Source organism: Pipistrellus kuhlii, unplaced genomic scaffold, assembly GCF_014108245.1.
Source record: "Pipistrellus kuhlii isolate mPipKuh1 unplaced genomic scaffold, mPipKuh1.p scaffold_m20_p_96, whole genome shotgun sequence".
In the NCBI taxonomy this organism is placed as follows: domain Eukaryota; kingdom Metazoa; phylum Chordata; class Mammalia; order Chiroptera; family Vespertilionidae; genus Pipistrellus; species Pipistrellus kuhlii.
The window spans coordinates 117,225-140,597 of NW_023425602.1; the positions used below are offsets into that span (position 1 = coordinate 117,225).

The 23,373-nt window shown below is 57.0% G+C and overlaps 1 protein-coding gene across 2 annotated transcripts in view; it reads right to left on the bottom strand.

The window, feature by feature from the left end:
• Window positions 1-1,181: 1,181 nt before the first annotated feature.
• GABBR1 (gamma-aminobutyric acid type B receptor subunit 1) overlaps window positions 1,182-23,373 on the bottom strand; it is a 38,378-nt gene continuing 16,186 nt past the window's right edge. For both annotated transcript variants that reach the window (XM_036428935.2, XM_045578312.1), the window contains 13 exons: window positions 23,050-23,241; window positions 10,305-10,544; window positions 9,764-9,827; window positions 8,149-8,226; window positions 7,104-7,254; window positions 6,703-6,835; window positions 6,082-6,198; window positions 5,842-5,949; window positions 5,657-5,750; window positions 5,159-5,286; window positions 3,210-3,338; window positions 2,091-2,234; window positions 1,182-1,355 (listed from right to left, as the gene is read on the bottom strand). In XM_036428935.2, coding sequence (XP_036284828.1) covers window positions 1,182-1,355; window positions 2,091-2,234; window positions 3,210-3,338; window positions 5,159-5,286; window positions 5,657-5,750; window positions 5,842-5,949; window positions 6,082-6,198; window positions 6,703-6,835; window positions 7,104-7,254; window positions 8,149-8,226; window positions 9,764-9,827; window positions 10,305-10,544; window positions 23,050-23,241 — 1,752 coding nt within the window. The remainder of the gene's footprint in view (window positions 1,356-2,090; window positions 2,235-3,209; window positions 3,339-5,158; window positions 5,287-5,656; window positions 5,751-5,841; window positions 5,950-6,081; window positions 6,199-6,702; window positions 6,836-7,103; window positions 7,255-8,148; window positions 8,227-9,763; window positions 9,828-10,304; window positions 10,545-23,049; window positions 23,242-23,373) is intronic.

Below are 23,373 nucleotides of genomic sequence, written 5' to 3' on the forward strand. Positions count from 1 at the left end.
GGAGGGGAGGGGAGGGGGCCAGGAGGAGGGGAGAGGAGGGGGCCAGGCGGAGGGGAGGGGAGGGGGCCAGGCGGAGGGGAGAGGAGAGGAGGGGGCCAGGCGGAGGGGAGGGGAGGGGGCCAGGCGGAGGGGAGGGGAGGGGGCCAGGCGGAAGGGAGGGGAGGGGGTTCAGGCGGAGGGGAGGGGAGGGGCCAGGCGGAAGGGAGAGGAGGGGGTCAGGCGGAGGGGAGGGTCGAGAGGAGGGGGTCAGGCGGAGGGGAGAGGAGAGGAGAGGGCCAGGCGGAGGGGAGAGGAGAGGAGAGGGCCAGGCGGAGGGGAGGGGAGGGCACCAGGCGGAGGGGAGGGGAGGGGGTCAGGCGGAGGGGAGGGGAGGGGGTAGGCGGAGGGGAGGGGGAGGGGGCCAGGCGGAGGGGAGGGGAGGGGGTCAGGCTGAGGGGAGGGGGCCAGGCGGAGGGGAGGGGAGGGCACCAGGCTGAGGGGAGGGGGCCAGGCGGAGGGGAGGGGAGGGGCCAGGCGGAGGGGAGGGGAGGGGGTCAGGCGGAGGGGAGGGGAGGGGGCCAGGCGGAGGGGAGGGGAGGGGTCAGGCTGAGGGGAGGGGGCCAGGCGGGAGGGGAGGGGAGGGGGCCAGGCGGAGGGGGGGGGAGGGGGCAGGCGGAGGGGAGGGGAGGGGGTCAGGCGGAGGGGAGGGGGCCAGGCGGAGGGGAGAGGAGGGCACCAGGCGGAGGGGAGGGGAGGGGGTCAGGCGGAGGGGAGGGGAGGGGGCCAGGCGGAGGGGAGGGGAGGGGGTCAGGCTGAGGGGAGGGGGCAGGCGGAGGGGAGGGGAGGGGGTCAGGCGGAGGGGAGGGAAGGGGGCCAGGCGGAGGGGAGGGGAGGGGGTCAGGCGGAGGGGAGGGGGCCAGGCGGAGGGGAGAGGAGGGCACCAGGCGGAGGGGAGGGGAGGGGGCCAGGCGGAGGGGAGGGGAGGGGGTCAGGCGGAGGGGAGGGGGCCAGGCGGAGGGGAGGGGAGGGGGTCAGGCGGAGGGGAGGGGAGGGGGTCAGGCAGAGGGGAGGGGAGGGCACCAGGCTGAGGGGAGGGGGCCAGGCGGAGGGGAGGGGAGGGGGCCAGGCGGAGCGGAGTGGAGGGGGTCCCAGGGGCGGGTGGGGAGGCTGCTGGCGACAGGGGCGGACCAGAGGCGCCGCCCTCACTTGTAAAGCAGATGGACTCGACTCCCATCACAGCTGAGCCGATCGGGGAGCTCAGGGGGGCCCCGGGGCAGGCCCCCGGAGGGGCCCGGGGGGCTGGGAGGGGGGCGCCGGGCGCGGAGCTGCTGCCGGGACTGGAGCTGGCGGCGCAGTTCGGAGACGCGCTCCTGTTTCTGGGGAGGAAAGGGGGCGCTTTGAGGAGCCAGACCGAAAGCCCGGGAAGGACCGCTCCCCCCCAGGCCCGCCCCCCTCAGGCCCGTCCCCCCCCAGGCCCGCACCAGGCCCGCCCCCCCAGGCCCGCTCCCCCCAGGCCCGCCCCCCTCAGGCCCGCCCCCCCAGGCCCGCCCCCCCCAGGCCCGTCCCCCCCCAGGCCCGCACCAGGCCCGCCCCCCCAGGCCCGCCCCCCCCAGGCCCGCCCCCCAGGCCCGCCCCCCCCAGGCCCGTCCCCCCCAGGCCCGCCCCCCAGGCCCGCCCCCCCAGGCACGCCCCCCAGGCCCGTCCCCCCCAGGCCCGCACCAGGCCCCGCCCCCCTCAAGGCCCGCCCCCCCCAGGCCCGCCCCCGAGGACTGGGGGAGGGAGGGGGGGGAGCCAGCGCACAGTTTATCTGGCCGGTACACCCTCACCTTAGAGCAGGTTGTGCCGCCCCCCAAATCTCAGGGCAGAGCCATCCCCCCTCGCCTTGTCTCTCCTGCCTCTCTCTCCTCCTCCCCCTCCCCCTCCCTCTCCTCCTCTCCCTCCCGCCTACCCCCGCAGAGCCCTCCCCCTCCCCCTCCTGCCTCTCCCTCCCGCCTCCCCCCGCAGAGCCCTCCCCCTCCCCCTCCTGCCTCTCCCTCCTGCCTCCCCCCGCAGAGCCCTCCCCCTCCCCCTCCCGCCTCCCCCCGCAGAGCCTCCGGCCTCGCCGTGCTCACCTCCGCGATGATCTTCTCCAGCTCCCGGTTCTCCTTCTCCAGCAGCCGTGACTTCTCCTCCTCGTGGTTGTTGGTGGAGGAGCCGGTCTTCATGGTGTCCTGGGCCTCCGACTGCCACTCCCCACGGGTGATGAGCCTGCGCATCTGGGCGGGGGCGGGGCGGAGGGCGGACTGGAGGGCGGGGGCGGGGCAGAGGGCGGGGGCGGGGCAGAGGGCGGGGGCGGGGAGGAGGGCGGGGGCGGGGAGGGCGGGGGCGGGGCAGAGGGCAGGGGCGGGGCGGAGGGCGGGGGCGGGGCGGAGGGCGGGGAGGAGGGCGGGGGCGGGGCGGGGGGCGGGGGCGGGGGGGGGGGGGGGGGGCAGGCAGAGGGCGGGGGCGGGGAGGAGGCGGGGGGGGGGCAGGGGCGGAGCGGAGGGCGGGGGCGGGGCAGAGGGCAGGGGCGGGGAGGAGGGCGGACTGGAGGGCGGGGGCGGGGCAGAGGGCAGGGGCAGGGCGGAGGGCGGGGGGCGGGGCAGAGGGCAGGGGCGGGGAGGAGGGCGGGGCGGGGGCGGGGGCGGGGCGGAGGGCGGGGGCGGGGCGGAGGGCGGGGGCGGGGCAGAGGGCAGGGGCGGGGAGGAGGGGCAAGGGCGGGGGGGAGGAGGGCGGGGGCGGGGCGGAGGGCGGGACCTGGAGGGCAGGGGCGGGGCAGGGGCGGGGCGGAGGGCGGGGCGGAGGCGGGGCGGAGGGCAGACTGGAGGGCGGGGGGGCGGGGCGGAGGGCGGGGGTGGGGCGGAGGGCGGGGGCGGGGCAGAGGGCGGGGGCGGGGCGGAGGGCGGACTGGAGGGCGGGGGCGGGGCAGAGGGCGGGGGCGGGGCGGAGGGCAGACTGGAGGGCGGGGCAGAGGGCAGGGGGCGGGGCGGAGGGGAGCAGATTGGGGGGCGGGGGCAGGGTTGAGGGGCAGGAGGGTGGAGCAGGGCGGAGGGTGGTGTAGGGGGAGGGGTGGGGCGGTTGTGGGTCGGAGGGCGGAGCGGGGGCGGAGCGGAGGGTGGGGCGAGGGCAAAGGGCAGAGCGGGGAGGGGAGCGGAGGGCGGGTCATGGGGCGGAGAGGGGGGCGGTGGGTGGTGGGCAGGCGGCAGGCTCACCTTGGGCACAAACAGCACAACCAGCGTGATGTAGGAGGAGAAGACGATGGCGAGCGAGGCGAAGGCGAAGGCCGCGTCCTGCTGGCTGGACAGGATCATGGTGACGGGCGCGGTGATGAGGCACAGGACCTGCGGGCGGGCGGGGTCTCAGGGGCTGGGAGCCAGGCTGCCCCCCCACACCTGTGCTCCCGAAGAGGACTCACTCCTCCCTCAGCTCCACCCGCAAACTGCCCGAAGCAGCCCCCGCCCCGCCCCGCCCCGCAGCATAGCGGAGCACCACCCCCGGTGAGCTCGCACCCGGGACCCAGAGCCAGCCGCACACCTGGCAGGAGCTGTGCGCACAGGTGTGTGCAGGGCTGTGTGCAGAGCTGTGTGCAGAGCTGTGTGCAGAGCTGTGTGTGCAGAGCTGTGTGTGCAGGGCTGTGTGCAGAGCTGTGTGCAGAGCTGTGTGAGCAGAGCTGTGTGTGCAGGGCTGTGAGTGCAGAGCTGTGTGTGCAGGGCTGTGTGTGCAGAGCTGTGTGTGCAGAGCTGTGTGCGCAGAGCTGTGTGCGCAGAGCTGTGTGCAGAGCTGTGTGTGCAGGGCTGTGTGTGCAGGAGCTGTGTGCAGAGCTGTGTGCAGAGCTGTGTGTGCAGGGCTGTGTGTGCAGAGCTGTGCGCGCAGAGCTGTGAGTGCAGAGCTGTGAGTGCAGAGCTGTGCGCGCAGCTGTGCGCAGAGCTGTGCGCGCAGAGCTGTGAGTGCAGAGCTGTGCGCGCAGAGCTGTGAGTGCAGAGCTGTGAGTGCAGAGCTGTGAGTGCAGAGCTGTGAGAGCAGAGCTGTGCGCAGAGCTGTGCACGCAGAGCTGTGAGTGCAGAGCTGTGCGCGCAGAGCTGTGAGTGCAGAGCTGTGCGCAGAGCTGTGAGTGCAGAGCTGTGAGTGCAGAGCTGTGCGCAGAGCTGTGAGTGCAGAGCTGTGAGTGCAGAGCTGTGCGCGCAGCTGTGCGCAGAGCTGTGCGCGCAGAGCTGTGAGTGCAGAGCTGTGCGCGCAGAGCTGTGAGTGCAGAGCTGTGAGTGCAGAGCTGTGCGCGCAGAGCTGTGAGTGCAGAGCTGTGCGCGCAGAGCTGTGAGTGCAGAGCTGTGAGTGCAGAGCTGTGAGTGCAGAGCTGTGCGCGCAGAGCTGTGCACGCAGCTGTGCACAGAGCTGTGCGCGCAGAGCTGTGAGTGCAGAGCTGTGCGCGCAGAGCTGTGAGCGCAGGGCTGTGAGTGCAGGGCTGTGCGCGCAGGGCTGTGCGCGCAGGGCTGTGCGCGCAGGGCTGTGAGTGCAGGGCTGTGAGTGCAGAGCTGCGCGCGCAGAGCTGTGAGTGCAGAGCTGTGCGCGCAGAGCTGTGAGTGCAGACTGTGCGCAGAGCTGTGCACGCAGAGCTGTGAGTGTAGAGCTGTGCGCGCAGAGCTGTGCGCGCAGGGCTGTGCACGCAGGGCTGTGCACGCAGGGCTGTGCACGCAGGGCTGTGAGTGCAGAGCTGTGAGTGCAGAGCTGTGTGTGCAGAGCTGTGTGTGCAGAGCTGTGAGTGCAGAGCTGTGCGTGCAGAGCTGTGAGTGCAGAGCTGTGAGTGCCAGAGCTGTGAGTGCAGAGCTGTGTGTGCAGAGCTGTGAGTGCAGAGCTGTGAGTGCAGAGCTGTGAGTGCAGAGCTGTGCGCAGAGTTGTGCGTGCAGAGCTGTGAGTGCAGAGCTGTGCGCAGAGCTGTGTGTGCAGGGCTGTGTGCGCAGAGCTGTGTTGCGCAGAGCTGTGAGTGCAGAGCAGGGCTGTGTGAGCAGGGCTGTGTGAGCAGGGCTGTGTGTGCAGGGCTGTGAGTGCAGAGCTGTGCGCAGAGCTGTGCGCGCAGAGCTGTGTGCGGAGCTGTGTGCGTGTTAGAAGCCCAGAAGCACCTTCCAAACCTCTTCCAGGCCGCCCACCCGCACTCCCGGGTGCTCACCGCCACGTTGTAGATGGCCATGCCCACCGCCCGGTGGTCATTGATCTTCTCGGTGGACACGCTCTTGGTCTCGTAGGCCAGGAAGATGCCCAGCAGCAGCAGCAGCCCCTTGTAGCCGTAGAAGATGCCTGCAGCCGGCCCAGGGGTCACCGCGGGCCGCCCCGCCTCCCCTGCCCCCAACCGCCCGCCTCCCCGACCCCCCTGCCCCTCCCCGCCCCTGCCCGCCCTCCCCTCCCCGTCCCTCCGCCCCATCCCCGCCCCTCCCCCCGCCCTGCCCCTCCCCAAGCTCCTCACAGCCTCACAGCAGCCCTCTCAGGCAGGCATGGCAGAGGGTCACTCCGCTGGACTGCCGGCCTCTGCCTCTTCCCCAAACCGCCACCCTGTGCCCACACCCCCACACCCCACATACACACCCACCTACACCCCACACACCCCACCACACCCTCCCACCCGCCCAAACCCTGACCCCCCCACCCCCATGCACACACCCACACACACCGAGCCACGTGTTCATCTTGCGGGAGCTGCAGTGCTCCAGCTGCGGCAGGATGGACACATCGATGTCTTCCTTGGGCTCCTCCTTGGCGAACGTCTGAGGAAACGGTGTCACGTGTCCCCAGCTCCGCCCGCTTCCAGGAGACCCCGGGAGGCCGCCCTCCGCCCGCCCCGAGCCCGGCTCGCACCTCCACCGTCCGGTGCAGCGGGTCCACCACCTGCCAGACGGCGAGCGTGAGCAGGTCGGTGCCCACCAGCAGGCCCACCGTGGCGTACAGCTTCCAGGGCTCCAGCGTCTGCGGGCGCAGGCCGTCACCGGGCGCAGGCCGTCCCCGCCCCCCACGCCCCCCTCCGCCCGCGCCCCCACCCCTCCACCCCCCGGCACAGGCCGTCCCCCAGGGAACAACCAGGGAACAACAGGCACTCACCTTCCTCCACTCCTTCTTCTCCTCCTTCTTGGTGAACACCGTGTGCACCCACCAGATCTTGGTGAACATGGAGCCGTAGCCCAGGCTGAAGCCCAGGCCGAGGAGCCAGAGGCGGGCCTGGGGGAGAGGGACGGGTCCGGTGGCTGCAGCCGTGGGAGGGGGGACGAGGGGGGCAGGGAGAGGGAGGAAGGGGCTCCTGCCTTCAGCACACCCCTCCACCCATCATCCACTCTGCGCCAGGGGCCCGCCAAACCTCCGGCCTCTGAGCCGGCCGGCACCGCTGGCCCGCACGGCCCCGGCTGGGACCCGAGGCCGCTGCGACAGCCCTGCTCTGACCGCCGCCGACCCCAGGGGCAGCCCGCCCGCCCGGCCGGTGCCGGGAGCAGGCCCGGAGCCGGGGCAGAGGGGCGGTGCGGGGTGGCGGACACGGGTTCCCGCCAGCGCAGCTCCGCCCCGCCCCGCCCCGCGGCGAGGCCCCCCGGACCGGCCGCTGTCCTTCCCACCGGGCCACACAGGACACGCCGCCACGGTCCCTCCTGGGCCCCGGCCCTGCCAGGGCCCCACAGCTCGCTCGCACAAACACCCGGAGCCCAGGCAGGGAAGCCACGCCGGCCGCCTCACCTGGCACACGAAGGGGAACTGGTTTCTCCCGATGTGGTACCCGTCCAGCCCGAGGGGGAAGACGGCAGCCAAGGCCAGCGAGCAGCCCACGGCCGTGAGGTTGTTCAGGGTGGGCTGCGAGTTCTGGATGTAGCTGGCCCGCGGGAGGGAGAGGAGAGCGGTCAGCCCTCGGGCGCCGGGCGGGCGGCAGCAGAGGCGGCTGCGTGCTGGAGGGCTCCCCGCCAGGCCGGCTCCCTCAGCCCGCCCTGCCCCTGCCCCCCGCGCTGCAGGACCGGAGCGCGGAAGGCGACCGTGAGGAGGGCAGGCCGGTGAAAACCCGGGCCTCAGAGTCACAGGTTTGACTCTCAAACGATCACCATCTTGGAGAGGCAGGCAGGACAACAGCCGGAAGATACACTTACCGGACGTGCGAGTTGTAGATGTTAAAAGACAGACAGACAACAGCTAGGACAATGCCCAGGCTCGAGAGAACCGAGACGGAGATAAAGAGTTTCTGCGACAGGAAGCGGAATGTCTTGATGACCAGGGTCTGGTCAGCAGGGGGAGACCCTCCTGCAGGGGAGGAGACAGAGGGGAAGAAGAAGGAGGGCCGCGGGAGGCAGCGGCAGCTGCGAGGACAGCCCAGGAGGGCATCTGCCGGCCACAGGCTGCAGAGCCGGCCTCAGTCTTTCCTGTGATTGTCTGTTCTTTCTGCTTTCGTCTCTTACAGGGAAGGGAAATGGGAAGGGAAAGGAGGGATAGCTGAGAAAACTCTAAGTTTCTTTTAACTCAAATCAAAAGCTTTGATTGTAGAGTCATAAAGCTGAGCCTCCAAGGATCTGGCCTGGCCTCGGGGCTCCAGGAAAGAGGACACAGAGCTGACTGTGGCTTTAGGCCTGGCTGGGCATCCCCGAAGGTGTTTCCAGCATCGAGGGGAAGCGTACGTGTGTCCGAGTTCACAGGGGAAAAGCTAATTTCGGTGCCTGTGGCCTGGGGAGGCAGACTCAGGCCACAGGCATTTATAGCCAGTGCCCCGATTCCAGCCGCCAGCCGGCGGGCGGGTCCTCGCGCGCCCGCTGTCCTCACCACGCCCACCTCTTACCAGGCCCTGCCCCTGCCCACTCTGTGCCTCCACGTCCTGTTACTTCGGCCACCTAGCCCCAGAGAACCCCGCTGCCCGCTGCGACAGGTGCCGTCCAGCAGACAACACTCCTCTCTCCTGTGGGTTAAGCAACTGCTTTCTGGTCGGATAAAGAGGCAATTCCAGGCCTCATACATCCAGGCAGCAGACACTGGGGAGACCACGGAGACTGTTCCTCTCCGACACCCCTCCTCCGCCCAGACTTGGACTTCTATCCCCTCTCCACCCAAACCTGCCCACCGCGGGAGCCTTTCCGCCTCATGGCACCGCCAGCCGCTTCTCTCAAGGGCATGGCCTGCTCGTGACTGTCAGCGGGGCCCACTTACCGATCCACTTATCTGTTTTCGACCAGGAGAGGTCATCCTTGGTGCTGTCGTAGTAGCCGATCTTCTTGTAGCTGCCACCTGGGCGGGCCAGAGGAAGACGTGGGCGGGGCCGGCACCGGCACCGGCACCGGCACCAGCCCCCCCAGCAGCTGTCCACCGCGCCGAGCGCTTGGAAGGGCTGCGGTCACGTGACTGAGCGGCGGCGTGAAAGCAGGGTGAAGGGCCCCACGAACCAATGCCTCGTGTGTGGGAGGCCGCCCCACAGCACCCGTCTCCCTGCGGCTCCAGCGTTAAGCACCGGGCACGCCCGTCTCCCTGGGGACAGAGCCACGGCCTTCCTCCTCGGGGGCTGGCGTGGCTCCCAATTCCGCACCTTCGTGGCACCCGCCTCTCAGAGTGCCGCCGGAGCACCCGGCCACGGCTGAGCCGTCCCGACGGCCGGCCGCACCGCCGGCCCCCACGGCCGCGGCTCCTGGCACAGGCACCTCGGGGCTGGGGGGCAGCCGGGAGCCCAGCTGGCTCTCCCGGCTGAGGCTGAGGCTGAGCAGGGCCGTGCAAAGTAACCCGCGGGAGCCCGGCAACGCCCGAGGGTGCCCAGCTGTAAGACACGGCCTGGAAAAGCCAAACTACACACACACCACACACCACACACACCACACACACCACACACACCACACACACACACCACACACAAACACCACACACACCACACACCACACACCACACACACCACACACACCACACACACCACACACACACACACCACACACACACCACACACACACACCACACACAAACACCACACACACCACACACCACACACACACCACACACACACACACACACACACACACACACCACACCACCACACCACACACACACCACACACACCACACACACTACAAAAAAAACAAGAATGCTTCCTTATGCCCTGGCCAGTGTGGCTCAGTGGATAGAGCATCGGCCTGCGGACCGAACGGGCCTGGGTTCGGCTCCGGTCAAGGGCACACACCTTGGTGGCAGGCTCCTCTCCACCCAGCCGCTGGACATGGCTCATGCAGAAGACAACCAATGATGTGTCTCACACCAATGTTCCTCTCCCCCCCTCTCTCCCTCTCTCTTCCCCTCTCTCTAAAAATCAATAGAAAACTATCCTCGGTGAGGATTAACAACAGAAAAAGGTGTTACTTACGTATGCATCAGTAAAACTCTTTACGTTCCCTTTAAAAATAACACGCTTCTGCCCTGGCCCTTGGACCAAAGGCTCACGGGTTCGATTCCTGGCTCAATGGAGGGGTGCAGGAGGCAGCTGATCAATGTCTGACCCTCCCATCGCCGTCTCTCTCTCTCTCTCTCGCTCTCCCTCTCTCTCTAAAAACCAATTTTAAAAAATATGCTCATGAAATTAACTGAAAAAAAATAGGTTTCCTGGAGTCTGTGGGTATGCAAGCGACAGGTCATTAACTCCTCAAGCCAGCCACACAGGGGCTTCCCCAGTCAGACGGAGCCAGCGCAGGAGGCAGGAGGCAGGAGCACGACCACACAGCCCCGAGGAACCGCGGGGAGAGAGGGATCGGGACGGGGCCGCCCGCCGCCTCGCCGCCCGCCGGCTCACCCTGGAGCTGCTCGATGAGCGTCCATGCCATCCGAGAGCCGCTGGCGTCGAACACCACGTGGCCCTGCGGGGAGCAGCAGAGCCCAGGGAGAAAAGCAGGCGTGAGAGCGCGGCCTCACTTTGGGTCTGATGCTCGTGAAGCTAGCTGAGGTCCTGAACGAGTTCTATTTATGGCATTTGCCTGCAAATAGGACATACCCCAGATACCCACACCCTGGACTTCAGAAAGATTATTCTTTTGAGAAGCTTCACCATGACGTTTGGTGGAAGCATCCCCACAGGCACCGGGGCCGGCTTCTGGGTGTGTGGCCTGCGCAGGCCACAGTCCCCGGGCGGTTTCCCACTTTAAAGGAATAAGCAAACGACCCCTTTCCCCTTTCAAAGCCCTATAATCCTCAGCCGACACAAACATCCGGCTACAAAGGAATGAGGAGGGGGGGCTGAAAGCAATGGGACGGCCTTTCCCCATCGGTCCCCGGTGGCTTTGGGGTCCCCCTCCTGGTCCGAGGCCGTCGCTGAGGGAGAACAGGCACTGACTCACGGACACGCCCTCGAAGGACGAGGAGTTCATGGCGCGGTAGATCTGGTCGGTGATGGTCTGGTTGTTGTAGTTGAAGTCCTCCAGGCGCACGCCCGAGCGGCCGCCTCCCGACGTCTTGTTCAGGGCCAGGGCCAGGGCCCAGATGGCGTCGTAGGCCAGCGGCGCCTCCTGGAAGCCGCCCGTCTCCTCGGGGTGTCTCTTCAGCCTCTTGGTCAGCTTTTCCACAAACTCCTGGGAGGTCTGGGGAGGAGGGTGGGTGTGGGAGGCTGGGTAACCGCCGGCCGACAGCGTGCCGTGAACGGCTGGTTACGCTCCTGCTGTCAGGCTGAGGGAGCGCGCACACACGCACACACGCACACACACACGCACGCGCACACACGCACGCGCACACACACACACACACGCACGCGCACACACACACACACACATGCACGCACATATGCAGAGCCTTCAGCTACACCCGAGGCCACGGGACTGGGGCAGGAGCAGCCAGACCGATACCTCCGTGTGACAGCTGCTCAGAACTACACACAGCTGCCACGGCGTGATGAATGGTGGAGGTTAGAATGCGGAGAGAAAAGCAAAGCAAGAGAACGGCTGTGCCCTCAGGTCGCCTTCCCAGGACAGCCTGCCCACACACAGTCCGGCTCGGAGGCCCCGTGGCGAGGCCTGGACCTCCACCCTCCGGCGGCCGACCCTTCCCCAGCCTGGGCAGCGACATCACCCTCACAGCTTCAAGGCCTATCACTCCACCCTACCCACTCCCCTTCAGCCCTCTTCTTGGAAATGTTTTTCCAAGAAAGCTAAGTAACAGAATGACAGTTCCTTTACTCCAAAGTGGGTCAGAGACGAGTTTCTGCCTGGCAGTCTCTGCGCAGGATGAGCAGAGGCAGTCCCGAGCGTTTGAGAGCCTCCTGTTTATGGAGAAAATCACGCCCGCCCTTCCCTGCCTCCCAAAACCACACTCAGTGGCCACTTCTCGGCAAGGCCCAGGAAAGACTGGGCACCAGATTGGATTTGAGAATGTTAACACACTCACTCTATTGAGGACATGAATGAAGACTTCACTCCTGTGGCCCCCACTTTTCTTTCTATTCCACTTTCTGGACACAGAGGAGGAGCGAATGCAAGGCCAGGCAGTGTGGTGCCCTGCGAGCAGCCTGGCTTTGCAGACAGACAGGTGCTCTCCTGCTGGAGGACAGGACCAGGCTCCGTCCCTCTCCTTCCTCAGAACCCAGCACGGTGCCCTCCCAGGTGGATGTCCATTGGATTAGGGCAGTGGTCGGCAAACTCATTAGTCCACAGAGCCAATATCAACAGAGCAACGATTGAAATTTCTTTTGAGAGCCAAATTTTTAAAACTTAAACTATATAGATAGATACATTGTTATTAACTTTAACTAGGGTACTCCTAAGCTGGCCTTTGCTAAAAACCCAAGGAGCCAAAGAGCCGCAGTTTGCCGACCACTGGATTAGGGCACTGAAGATGCTAGTATGGTTCTGTAAGGGAAGTGTGTGTGTGTGTGTGTGTGTGTGTGTGTGAGAGAGAGAGAGAGAGAGAGAGAGAGAGAGAGAGAGAGAGAGAAAGAGAGAGAGAGAGAGAGAGAGAGAGAGAGAGAGAGAGAGAGAGAGAGGAAGGGAGGGAATGCACAACTCCAAGACTGAGCCGTCATGACACGACACTGTGGACTTTGAGTGAAAATGACATGTCAATGTCGGTGCATCGTGGCCATCGGGCATACTGACAGTGGGGGCTGTGTGTGTGAGGGCAGGGACGTGTGAAAAATCTCTGCACCTGCCACTTATCTTGCTGTGAACTTGAGCTACTTTAAGAAATAAAGGAAGGTCCTGGCTGGTTTGGCTTGGTGGATAGTGTATCAGCCTGTGGACTGAAGGGTCCTGGGTTCAATTCCGGTCAAGGGCACATGCCCAGGTTTCAGGTTTAATCCCCAGTAGAGGACATGCAGGAGACAGCCAATCAATGATTCTCTCACCACTGATGTTTCTCTCACTCCCCCTCTACCGTCCTCTTGGAAATCAATAAAAATATATTTTTAAAAAAGATATTGCTCAGCCAAAATCAGTTTGGCTAAGTGGATAGAACATCGGCCTTCAGACTGAAAGGTCCCAGGTTCGATTCCGGTCAGGGGCATGTACATTGGTTGCGGGTGTGCAAGAGGCAGCTGGTCAATGTTTCTCTCTCATTGGCGTTTCTAGCTCGCTCTCTCTCTCTCTCTCCCTTCATCTCTGTAAAAAATCAATAAAATATATTTTAAAAAAAAAGATATTGCTCAGTGAATAGCTTTAAAAAAAAATGTATTTGTTGTCCAGCTGGTGTGGCTCAGTGGTTGAGCATCAACCTATGAATCAGGAGGTCAGAATTCGATTTCTGGTCAGGGCACATGCCCTGGTTGTGGGCTCAGTCCCCAGGAGGGGACGTGCAAAAGACAGCCAAACAATGATTCTCTCTAATCACTGAATGTTTCTATCTCTCTCTCCCTCTCCCTTCCCCTCTGAACTCAATAAAAACATTGTTTTAAAAAAACTATAAAAAAATAATATCAACTCAAAAAAATGGCAGCGGAATAGACAGATGAGACCTGAGCCTTGTCTCGGAGAGATAGAAGGAACAGCAGAGGGTCCCACAGGGAGTTTGTTGGTGAGCTGAGGGACGGCTGTCCTCCAGGACAAGGTGGGACTGCTGGACGGGGCTCCCTGACCGGGCAGCCCCCACTGCTGCCGGGGTCCCTCCCGGAGCCACCGGCTGGGACTCAGAGACCGCGCCATCTTGAAGGGGAAGGGATGTTACTGGAAGCCTGAAAATCTACACCCACGGCACCCGCCGAACAGCTGCGAACCCAGCACCGGCCCCAAGTGACGGAGCACGGGACTCAGAGGGCTCTGCACGCCCACGGAGAGGTCAGCTTCGCCCGGGGAAGGGCGGCCTCTGGTCCCAGGGACCGGGGAGCTCTGCGCCTAGAAAAGCCTGTGGCGGCTGGGCCGGCACGACCGTGACTGCGGAGGGTCCGCAGAGACGCTGACAGAAGGAGCTCTAAGAAGAAATGCATTTGATCTGACGCAAAAGGACAACCTAAAAAAGTGCGCCGATGCTTAGAGACGGGGGAAAGGACTGCACAGACTGCGTGCAGCCCGAGCTCTCACTGGCGTACGCTGGCTCCCCGACCTTTAAATCCAGCTTCTGATCACTGAGCCCAATGCAGAGCGTCCCCCCGCCGGGGACACCCTGAGTCTGCAGGGGAAAGCCGTTTCTCTGGAACCTGGGGTCAGAGCGGGGATAACCACCGGAGAGCCAGCCCAGGGCGGCCCACAGGGAAAGCAGGACCTCAGCACTGGCTGGAGGGACCCAGGGGCCCGAGCCCAAGCCAGAAACACTGCCACCCGGGGGCCGAGTCACAAATTGACTCTTATATAATGACAAATAAAGGAATACAAGAAATTAAGACAGCGCCTGCTTAAAAATCAGGACTGGCTTACAACAGTGAGGACCAGTGGAACGCAGGAAACTGCAATACCGTCCTGACTGGCAAACAGGCCTGCCAAACGGAACAGTAGAGGAAGTGAATGACCTTCACTGCTGCACTTTTTTTTAAATGTTTTTTTATTTTTTTTTTTCGTCTTTTACTTGAGAAACTAACTTTTTTCCTCACTTGATTTTACCTTTTTAATTATTACATTTTTATTTTCAGTATTATTACTACTACTATTTTAACTTTTTTTTTTTTTTTTACAAAAAAGTGTCCTTTTATTTTCTCTTTATTTTACTTTCAGATTAGTGTCCTACATTCTATATTCATCTTTCCTTTAGCATCATTTTACTCTATCTCAAATATACCTTCATGCCATCACTCTCTTCTTCACTTTTCCTCCTTTGGTGTCCTGTTTCTCTTACCCTTTTCCTGCTTTAGATTTTACCTATTCCTTCTTTTTTATCCCTTTAAAATTTCACCCTACTTAGATGTCTAATTTCCAATCCCCTGCTCCAAGTCCATACACACCTCTCTCTTCCCTGTCTTTACTATCAAAAAAATGTTCTTTGCTCTGTCCTTTTTTTGTTGTTTGCTTGAATGTTGATTATATTGATTTGTTACGCTTGTTTGTGAGATTATTTTGGTTTTTTTTGTGTTTTTTTTTTTTTTTTGCTTCTGTTTTCCCTCACCTCGCTTGATATTAGTTGTTGTTTGTAGTTTGCATTCATCTCTACGTGTTTGTTGCTGGCATTTGTTGGGATTAGTGGCTGTTCTATTGGAGTTTTCTCTCCATATATATAGTTTGTTCCCCTCTTCTTTCATATTCTTTTTTCTCTCTTACTTTTTTTTCCTTTCCCAATTTCATTTTTGCACTCTTTCTTTTTTTTTCTCTTCTTCTTTCTCTCCTATCCTCTAATTTGCCTTTCTCTGGTGGTTATCAATATAGTGAATACATTTCTATTCAGTACCTTGTGCACTGTACCTGGATATGTTGAATTTTGTGCCTTTAAATCAACGCAGGAGAGAGAACTATATAACCAGACACCCAGAGAAGAGAGACCACAGGGAGACGAAGAAACAGACCACATATGAAAGAAAAGCAGGTATCACCAGAAAAGGAAGTAAACGAAATATTAAAAGTAGCAAAACAAAAACAGTTAATGACCTACAAGCTGATTTCTCAACAGAAACTATGCAGGCCAGACGGGAGTGGCAAGAAATATTCAAAGTGATGAACAACAAGGACCTACAACCAAGATTACTCTACCCAGCAAAGATATCATTCAGAATTGAAGGTCAGATAAAGAGCTTCACAGAGAAGAAAAAGCTAAAGGAATTCATCACCACCAAACCAGTATTATATGAAAAGCTGAAATGTATTCTTTAAGAAGAGGAAGAAGAAAAAGTAAATATAAAAATTGTGAAAAACAAAAATACATGTCTATCAACAAATGAATCTAAAAATCAAGTGAATAAAAAATCTGATGAACAGAATAAACTGGTGAATATAATAAAATCAGAGGCAGACAAAGGGAGTGGACTGACAATTCCCTGGGGGAAGGGGTGTGGGGGCATGCAGGAAGAGACTGGATAGAAATCATACACCTATGGATGAGGACAATGGGGGGGAGGTAAGGACAGCAGGTGGGGTGGGAACCGGGTAGAGGGGATCTATGGGGGGTGGGGGGGGGGAGGAACAATTGTAATAATCTGAACAATAAAGATTTATTAAATTAAAAAACAAAACAAAAGGAAATGAAGAAGAATCAAGAAATGAAAACTGACATCGCTGCTGGAAAGAACTCAATAGAAAGCATCAAGAGTAGACTAGAAGAAGCAGAGGACCACATCAGTGAGCTAGAAGACAAGGTAGGAAAAAATACCCAAGTAAAGCAGCTTCTAGAAAAATAAAATTAAAAAGCAGGAGGAGAGCCTAAGGGAACTTTGGGACAACACAAAACAAAACAATATCTGTAAAAAACCAAGTTGGCGGCGTAGGTAAACACACCTATATTGCAGTTGTGCACAACAATTTCAAAACTACAACTAAAAGACAAAACATCAATCACCCAGTACCACAGGAAAGCTGGCTGAGTGGAAGTTCTACAACCAGATGGAAAGAGAGGGGAGCATTCAGTGCATAAACGCTAAAACACTGAGGTATAGGGGTGCGCGATACAGGCTGGCGGCAGATCCCAGCTGGCAGTGGGCATTGCTTTCTTCAACCCAAAGGGGAGACGCATGAGACCCAAACTCCTACAGGGAGAAGCTGGACTGTCTGTCATCAGGTTGGAAAATGAGGGGGGCTGGCTTGCAGAGCTGTGCGGAGGAATAACAGTTTGTTGCTCTGGGGCGTGAGACATGGGGCTCAGTCAGTCGGAAGCGCAGGACAGCTCACTCCAGCCATCGCTGTTTGCCACACCCTGGCCTAGCCTAGTGATGCCCTGAGACTCCACCCCGCACAATCTGCAAACACACTCAAGCTCCAAGCAGCAGCTTTTGCTTATGAATGGCCTTTACTGTCTCTTCTAACTTGCAAACCAGTTCAGACAGCTCTATAATCTACATTAATTGCTATGGTCCTCTTTGGATTCCTCTTGTTTGGGGTTCTGTGCGCTTCCTGAACTTGTAACTCTATTTCTTTCACAAGGTAGGGAAAGGCTTTTTTTTGTTTTTTTTTAAATATATTTTATTGATTTTTCACAGAGAGGAAGGGAGAGGAATAGATAGCCAGAAACATCGATGAGAGAGAATCATCGACCAGCCGCCTCCTGCACACCCCCTACCGGGGATGTGCCCGCAATCAATGCACATGCCCTTGACCAGAATCAAACCTGGGACCCTTCAGTCCCCAAGCCGACGCTCTATCCATTGAGCCAAACCAGTCTCGATGGTAGGGAAAGTTTTGTCATTATTTCTTCTAATAGGTTTTCAATATTTTGTACATATTCCTAGAAAAATCAGGAAGAATCTAAACACCTCAATTGGCCAATAACTACAGAAGAAATTGAAGCAGTCATCAAAAAACTTCCAGCAAACAAAAGCTCGGGGCCAGATGGCTTCACAGTGGAGTTTTACCAAACAATCAGGTAAGAACTAAAACATATCCTCCTCAGACTATTCCAAAAAATTCAAGAGGAAGGAACACTTCCAAACTCCTATGAAGCCAGCATCACTCTAATACCAAAACCAGATAAAGACAACTCAATGAAAGAGAATTACAGGCCAATATACCTCATGAACATACAATAGATGCCAAAATCCTCAACAAAATTCTAGCAAATCGGCTCCAGCAGCACATCAGAAAAATCATACACCATGACCAAGTAGGATTTATCCCAGGAATGCAAGGATGGTACAATATCCGCAAATCAATAAACGTGATACATCACATAAACAAATTGAGAGATTAAAAACCACATAGTCATATTAATTGATGCAGAAAAAGCATATGACAAAATCCAACACCCTTCCTTGACAAAAACTCTTAACAAGGTGGGAATAGAAGGATCATTCCTCAACAAAATAAAAGCCATATATGATAAACCCATAGCTAACTTCAAAAACTAAAACCATTCCTTCTAAGAACAAGAACAAGACAGGGATGCCCACTCTCACCACTCCTGTTTGAAATAGTACTGGAAGTATTAGCCATTGCAATCAAACAAGAAGAAGAAATAAAAGCCATCCAAATTGGAAAAGAAGAAGTAAATTTATCCTTATTTGCATATGACATTACATAAAAAACCCAAAAGACTTCATCAAAAAACTAACAAACTTAATGAATTTGGCAATGTAGCAGGATATAAAATTAACGCCAAGAAATCTATGGCATTTCTATACACCAATAGTGAATAGAGACTAAAAAAGCAATCCCATTTACCATCGCATCAAAAAAATTAAGATACCTAGGAATAAATTTAACTAAGGAAGTAAAGGACCTATACGCGGAAAACTACACGGCACTGAAAAAAGAGATAGAGGAAGATGTAAACAGATGGAAGAACATACCATGTTCATGGATTGGTAGAATCAACATCATTAAAATGTCCATACTACCCAAAGCAATCTATAGATTCAATGCACTCCCCATTAAAATACCAACAGCATATTTCACTGACCTAGAAAAACTCTTCAAAAATTCATCTGGAATAAAAAAAAGACCCCGAATAGCCACAGCAATCCTGAGAAAGAAGAGTAAAGTTGGAGGGATCTCAATACCAGATTTCAAACTGTATTACAAAGCCACTGTTCTCAAAGCAGCCTGGTACTGGCACAAAAACAGACATATAGACCAATGGAATAGAATTGAGAACCCAGATATCAACCCAAATTACTATGCTCAATTAATATTTGACAAAGGAGGCACGAATATACAATGGAGTCAAGATAGTCTCTTCAATAAATGGTGTTGGGAAAATTGGACAGATACATGCAAAAGAATGAAACTCATCTTACCATCAACTTACACTATCCACAAGAATAAACTCAAAATGGATACAGGACTTAAACATAAGACTGGAAACCATAAAAATACTAGAGGCATCCACAAGCAGCAAAATCTCAGACATATGCCAAAGCAATGGAATCTAAATAGAAAATAAACAAAAGGGACTACATCAAAATAAAAAGCTTTTTCACACCAAAAGAAACCATCAACAAAACAATAAGAAAGCCCACTGTATGGGGGGGACATATTTGCAAATGTTATCACTGATAAAGGTTTAATCTCCAACATCTACAGACAACTTATACAACTAAATTAAAGGAAGATATATGAGCCAATAAAAAATGGGCAATGAGCCAAAACCGGTTTGGCTCAGTGGGAGAGCGTCGGTCTACGGACTGAAAGGTCCCAGGTTCGATTCCAGTCAGGGGCATGTATGTTGGTTGCAGGCAAATCCCCGGCGGGGGGTGTGCAAGAGGCAGCTGGCTGATGTTTCTCTCTCATGGACGTTTCTAGCTCTCTATCTCTCTCCCTTCCTCTCTGTAAAAAATCAATAAAATATATATATATTTTTTTGAAAATGGGCAATGAACCTAAATAGAATCTTTTTGAAAGAAGACAGAGAAAGACATGAAAACATGCTCAAAGTCACTAATTATCCGAGAGATGCAAATCACAACAACAATGTGGTACCATCTCACACCTGTCAGAATGGCCAACATCAACAAATCAACAAAGGACAACTGCTGGGGAGGATGCGGAGAAAAAGGAGCCCTCGTGCACTGCTGGTGGGAATGCAGACTGGTGCAGCCACTGTGGGGAACAGTATGGAGTTTCCTCTAAAAATTGAAACTGCGCCGAGACCGGTTCAGCTCAGTGAATAGAGCGTCGGCCTGCAGACTGAAAGGTCCCGGGTTCGATTCCGGTCAAGGGCATGTACATTGGTTGCGGGCACATCCCCAGTAGGGGTGGTACAAGAGGCAGATGATCGATGATTCTCTCTCATCGATGTTTCTAACTCTCTATCCCTCTCTCTTCTTTTCTGTAAAAAAAATCAATAAAATATATCTTTAAAAATTGAAATTTGACCAAGTAATCCCACTCCTAGGAATATATCCTAAGAAACTAGAAACACCAATCAGAAACACCAGCACAATTCACCATAACTAAGATTTGGAAACAGCCTAGGTGCCCGTCAGCAGATGATTGGATCAGAAAACTATGGCACATCTATATAATGGAATACTACACTGCTGTAAAAAAGAAGGAATTCTTACCATTTGCAGCAGCATGGATGGACCTGGAGAGCATTATGTTTAGTGAAATAAGTCAGGCAATTAAAGAAAAATATCACATGATCTCACTCATTTATGGAAAATAAAGAACATTATAAACTGGTGAACAAAATGATAGATACAGAGACATTAAAGCATCAAACAGACTATCAAATCACAGCGGGAAGGGTAGGGAGAGGTGGGGGAGATAAGAGATCAACTGAAGGACTTGTATGCATGCATATAAGCATAACAAATGGATGCAAAACTCTGGGGGGTGAGGGCATATGTGGGAGTGGGGTGGGGGGGGCAATGATAAGATTTGTACACGTATAATACCTTAATTAAAAAATTAAAAAATTAAATAAAAACATTAAAAAATGGTAATAACAGCTTACTACGTTCACTATGTCTGTAAGCACCAGGCACTTTTCTAAGGTACATGCACCACTTACCTAGCCTTTAAATGAGGTGCATGGCCCTTTTATTTTTTACATTTTTTATATTTTATTGTGGGGTTTTTTTTACAGAGAGGAAGAGAGAGAGATAGCCAGAAACATGGATGAGAGAGAAACATCGATCAGCTGCCTCCTGCACACCCTCAACCAAGGCACATGCCCTTGACCGGAATCAAACCCGGGACCTTTCAGTCTTCAGGCTGACGCGCTACCCAATGAGCCAGACTGGTTCCGGCGGTGCATGGCCCTTTTAGAAATAAGGAAACAGGCACTGAGAACTTGAGCTGCGCAGCAGGACCCACAGCCCGAGTCCCTGAGAGGACAGCAGCTGGCTGAGGCTTTTAAAAAAAATTTTTGATGGACTTCTTAGAGTGAGAGCAAGAGAGAGAGAGAGAGAGAGAGAGAGAGAGAGAGAGACAGACAGACATCAATTTGCTGTTCCACTTACATATACATCCTTGCGATCAAACCCACAACCTTACATATCAGGACAAGGCTCTAACTGGGCTACCGGGCAGGGCCGCTGCTTCCGCTCCGAAGTTCAAAGTAAACACTGTCAGAAAGTCACCAACCGGCAGGGAATCGCCCGCTGTGCCCTTCCGCACCAGCCCGACCGCTGCTGGCACCACTGAGCCCAAAGACTAGCTGCCAGAACAGCTCCTCACTTTTGAAATAAAAATGTTACTAGGCAGCTCAGGAAAACAGAACAAAAATTCCATAACCCATAGAAATTAGTGAAGTAACCAACTTCAAATTCATGGAACTAATTTTTTAACAGCCCTGTCTGGCAGCTCCTACATGTAAGAGTTGATGCTCAACAGAGACCTAAAACGTATAGAATGAGGTAAGTTTTATTTTGTGTTTCCCACATTGATGGGACCTGTACTGCTGTCAGAATGTACTCATTAAGCCCAGCCTCACTGGCTCAGTGGACAGAGCCTCCATTCACAGATTGAAGGGCCCTGGTTCAATTTCTGTCAAAGGGCGTGGACCTCAGTTGCAGGCTGGATCCCCAGCCCTGTGTCTCTCTCACATCGATGTTTCTCCCCACCTCCCTCCCACTCTCTCTAAAAATCAATGGAAAAACATCTCAGGTGAGGGTTAACAAAAAGAAAAGAATTTACTCCTTGTCTTCACAATCCGCCCACTTGCCCCTCCAGCCCAGAGCTGCCGGCTCAGAGCCACCCCACCCCGCCCGCCCCACCCCGTGCACTCGGCTCCAGCCCTCCCCCCCCCCCCCGCCCCCGGGCATCTGGCCTGGCCCAGGGCAGCTCCCCGCGCAGCCACCGTCTGGGGCAGGGGACCATCTGGAAGCATCCCTGGCTCGTCCACTGGACAGCAGTTGTGCCAACCAACTAGATACTACAACCTCTGCTTGAAAACCAATGGTCCTCAAAATACGGCCCCAGGCAGAAGCATCCACATCCCCAGGAACCTGTCAGAACGTTCGCCCAGCCCTCGGGAAGCAGACCCCGAGGGGGAGCCAGGCACCCGCACACTCACCGGCTTCCAGGCAGCTCTGGTTCTCAGCACCGTTCCTCGCACTCACAGCCACCAATGCGCTCCCTCCGCGGCACCGGACTCCGGGCCCTGGGGCCGCCCTGCTGCTGACCACCCCTCCTGGTCTGCTGACCTCGCCCGGGTCTCTTCCCTAGTTCATGTGATGGCTGCTGCTCCTCTGGAAAACCGGGCTTCCCCTGGTGGTCCAGCCTCCAGGGCCGGCCTGCAGCCCGAGAGCCCTGGAAGGCAGCACCTTCCTCTGGAGACCAAGGGAAAGACCTCCCTCTGCCCCAAAGCCAGAGGTCCCTGGGCCCCGGCCCCTCCCTGCTCCAGCCAGGGCTCCCCGGCTCCTGCGAGGAGGCAGAAGCCACAACTGGAAGGTTCCGGGAACAAGCCTTTCACGTCAGTCACAGCCCCCCAGCTCTCAGGACGCCTCCCCGGGCGAGCGCCCTCTCAGGGTTTCCAACCACGACGCCTGACACACAGAACCCGAGGAGCGCCCAGCCGCCTCCATGGGCAGAGTCCACCTGGCAGCTGGCCCTCCAAGCACAGCCCGCTGCCAGAATCCACTTCCCAAGTCTCCCTTCTCTCTCGCTCAGAAAGTGTCAGCCAAGAGAAGCGAAGTTTTCAGTCAGACTTCCCGGTTCCCCTGGAGGTGACGGGGCACAGGTTCAGAGAGAGTACTGCTGTGAGAATCACTAAAGGTATGTATCAAGCTCCTGGTTTACCACACAAAAGCAACTGCTACCACAGCTTTTTTAACAAGATAGTTGGGGGCTTTATAACCATCAGTCACCCTCAGCTTGCTGCCGGAAGCGGGCATTCAGACCTGGGACCGCCAGGGCACAATAAGCAGACACTTGGGCAGTCCCATCCAGCTCCCCCTAGACTCTGTATTCCTTACGCTGCAGTGCGTGCCCGGCTGGTTTGGCTCAGAGGACAGAGCATTGGCCTGTGGACTGAAGGATCCCGGGTTCAATTATGATCAAGGGCACATGCCTGGAATCCCCAGTAAGAGGCGTGCAGGAGGCAGCTGACCAATGATTCCCTGTCATCACTGATGTTTCCATCGCTCCCTCTCCCTTCCTCTCTGAAATCAGTAAAATTAAAAAAGAAAAGAGATGCAGTGCCTCTTCCCCTCACACCCTCCCACGAGCCCTCCCTGCAGGGCTGGGGCTAAATGACTTCAAACGTCCTTACTTCACATCTGAAATTCTAGAGGGATTATCCAAAAGAGGACTGCTGAGTGAGCACCAGCCAGAAAAAAGCTTTGAATCGCCGAGAAAACAAGCCCAGGATGGTGCTCCTGAAAGGTGTGCTTGCGTGTGCCTCTGTTATTACTAACACCTCTCCCTCAGCTCACTTCTTGCCAACAACTCGTTTCCGTGGTAACAGCCCTTCCACTCATCAGACCACCTTCATCGCACCACCTCATTGCCTCTTTCTTGCCCAAGCAAGTCAGAGCATCAGTGGAAAACAGAGGAAACCTGACACAAGTTGGAGGTGGGCACAGCCGCCTGCTCCCCGCCCCTCGGGCCCCTCAGGGCTCCGGCCGCATGGCGCTGAGCCCCCACTCACCATGTTCGAGATGCTGCGGGTGTTGGCAGGGTTCAGCATGACGATCTCGGTGGTGATGTGGCCCTCCACCGCCTCGGTCATCTCGTCCACTGTGCAGTTGATGGACGGGTCATAGGTCTTAAACCAGTTGTCCGCATACCAGCCGATGAGGAACCACACGTACTTCTTCCCGAAGAGCCGCTCCTTGTACACCTGGAAGCAGAAGAAGGGGACGGTCTGCCATTGCTTTTTGGTCCTATGTCGTGTGTCACTGTCCAGCCTCTGGGGACTCAGAGAGAAATCTGCAGGTCTCCGGCTCGCCTCCTCCCCTAAGCTCCTCCCAGT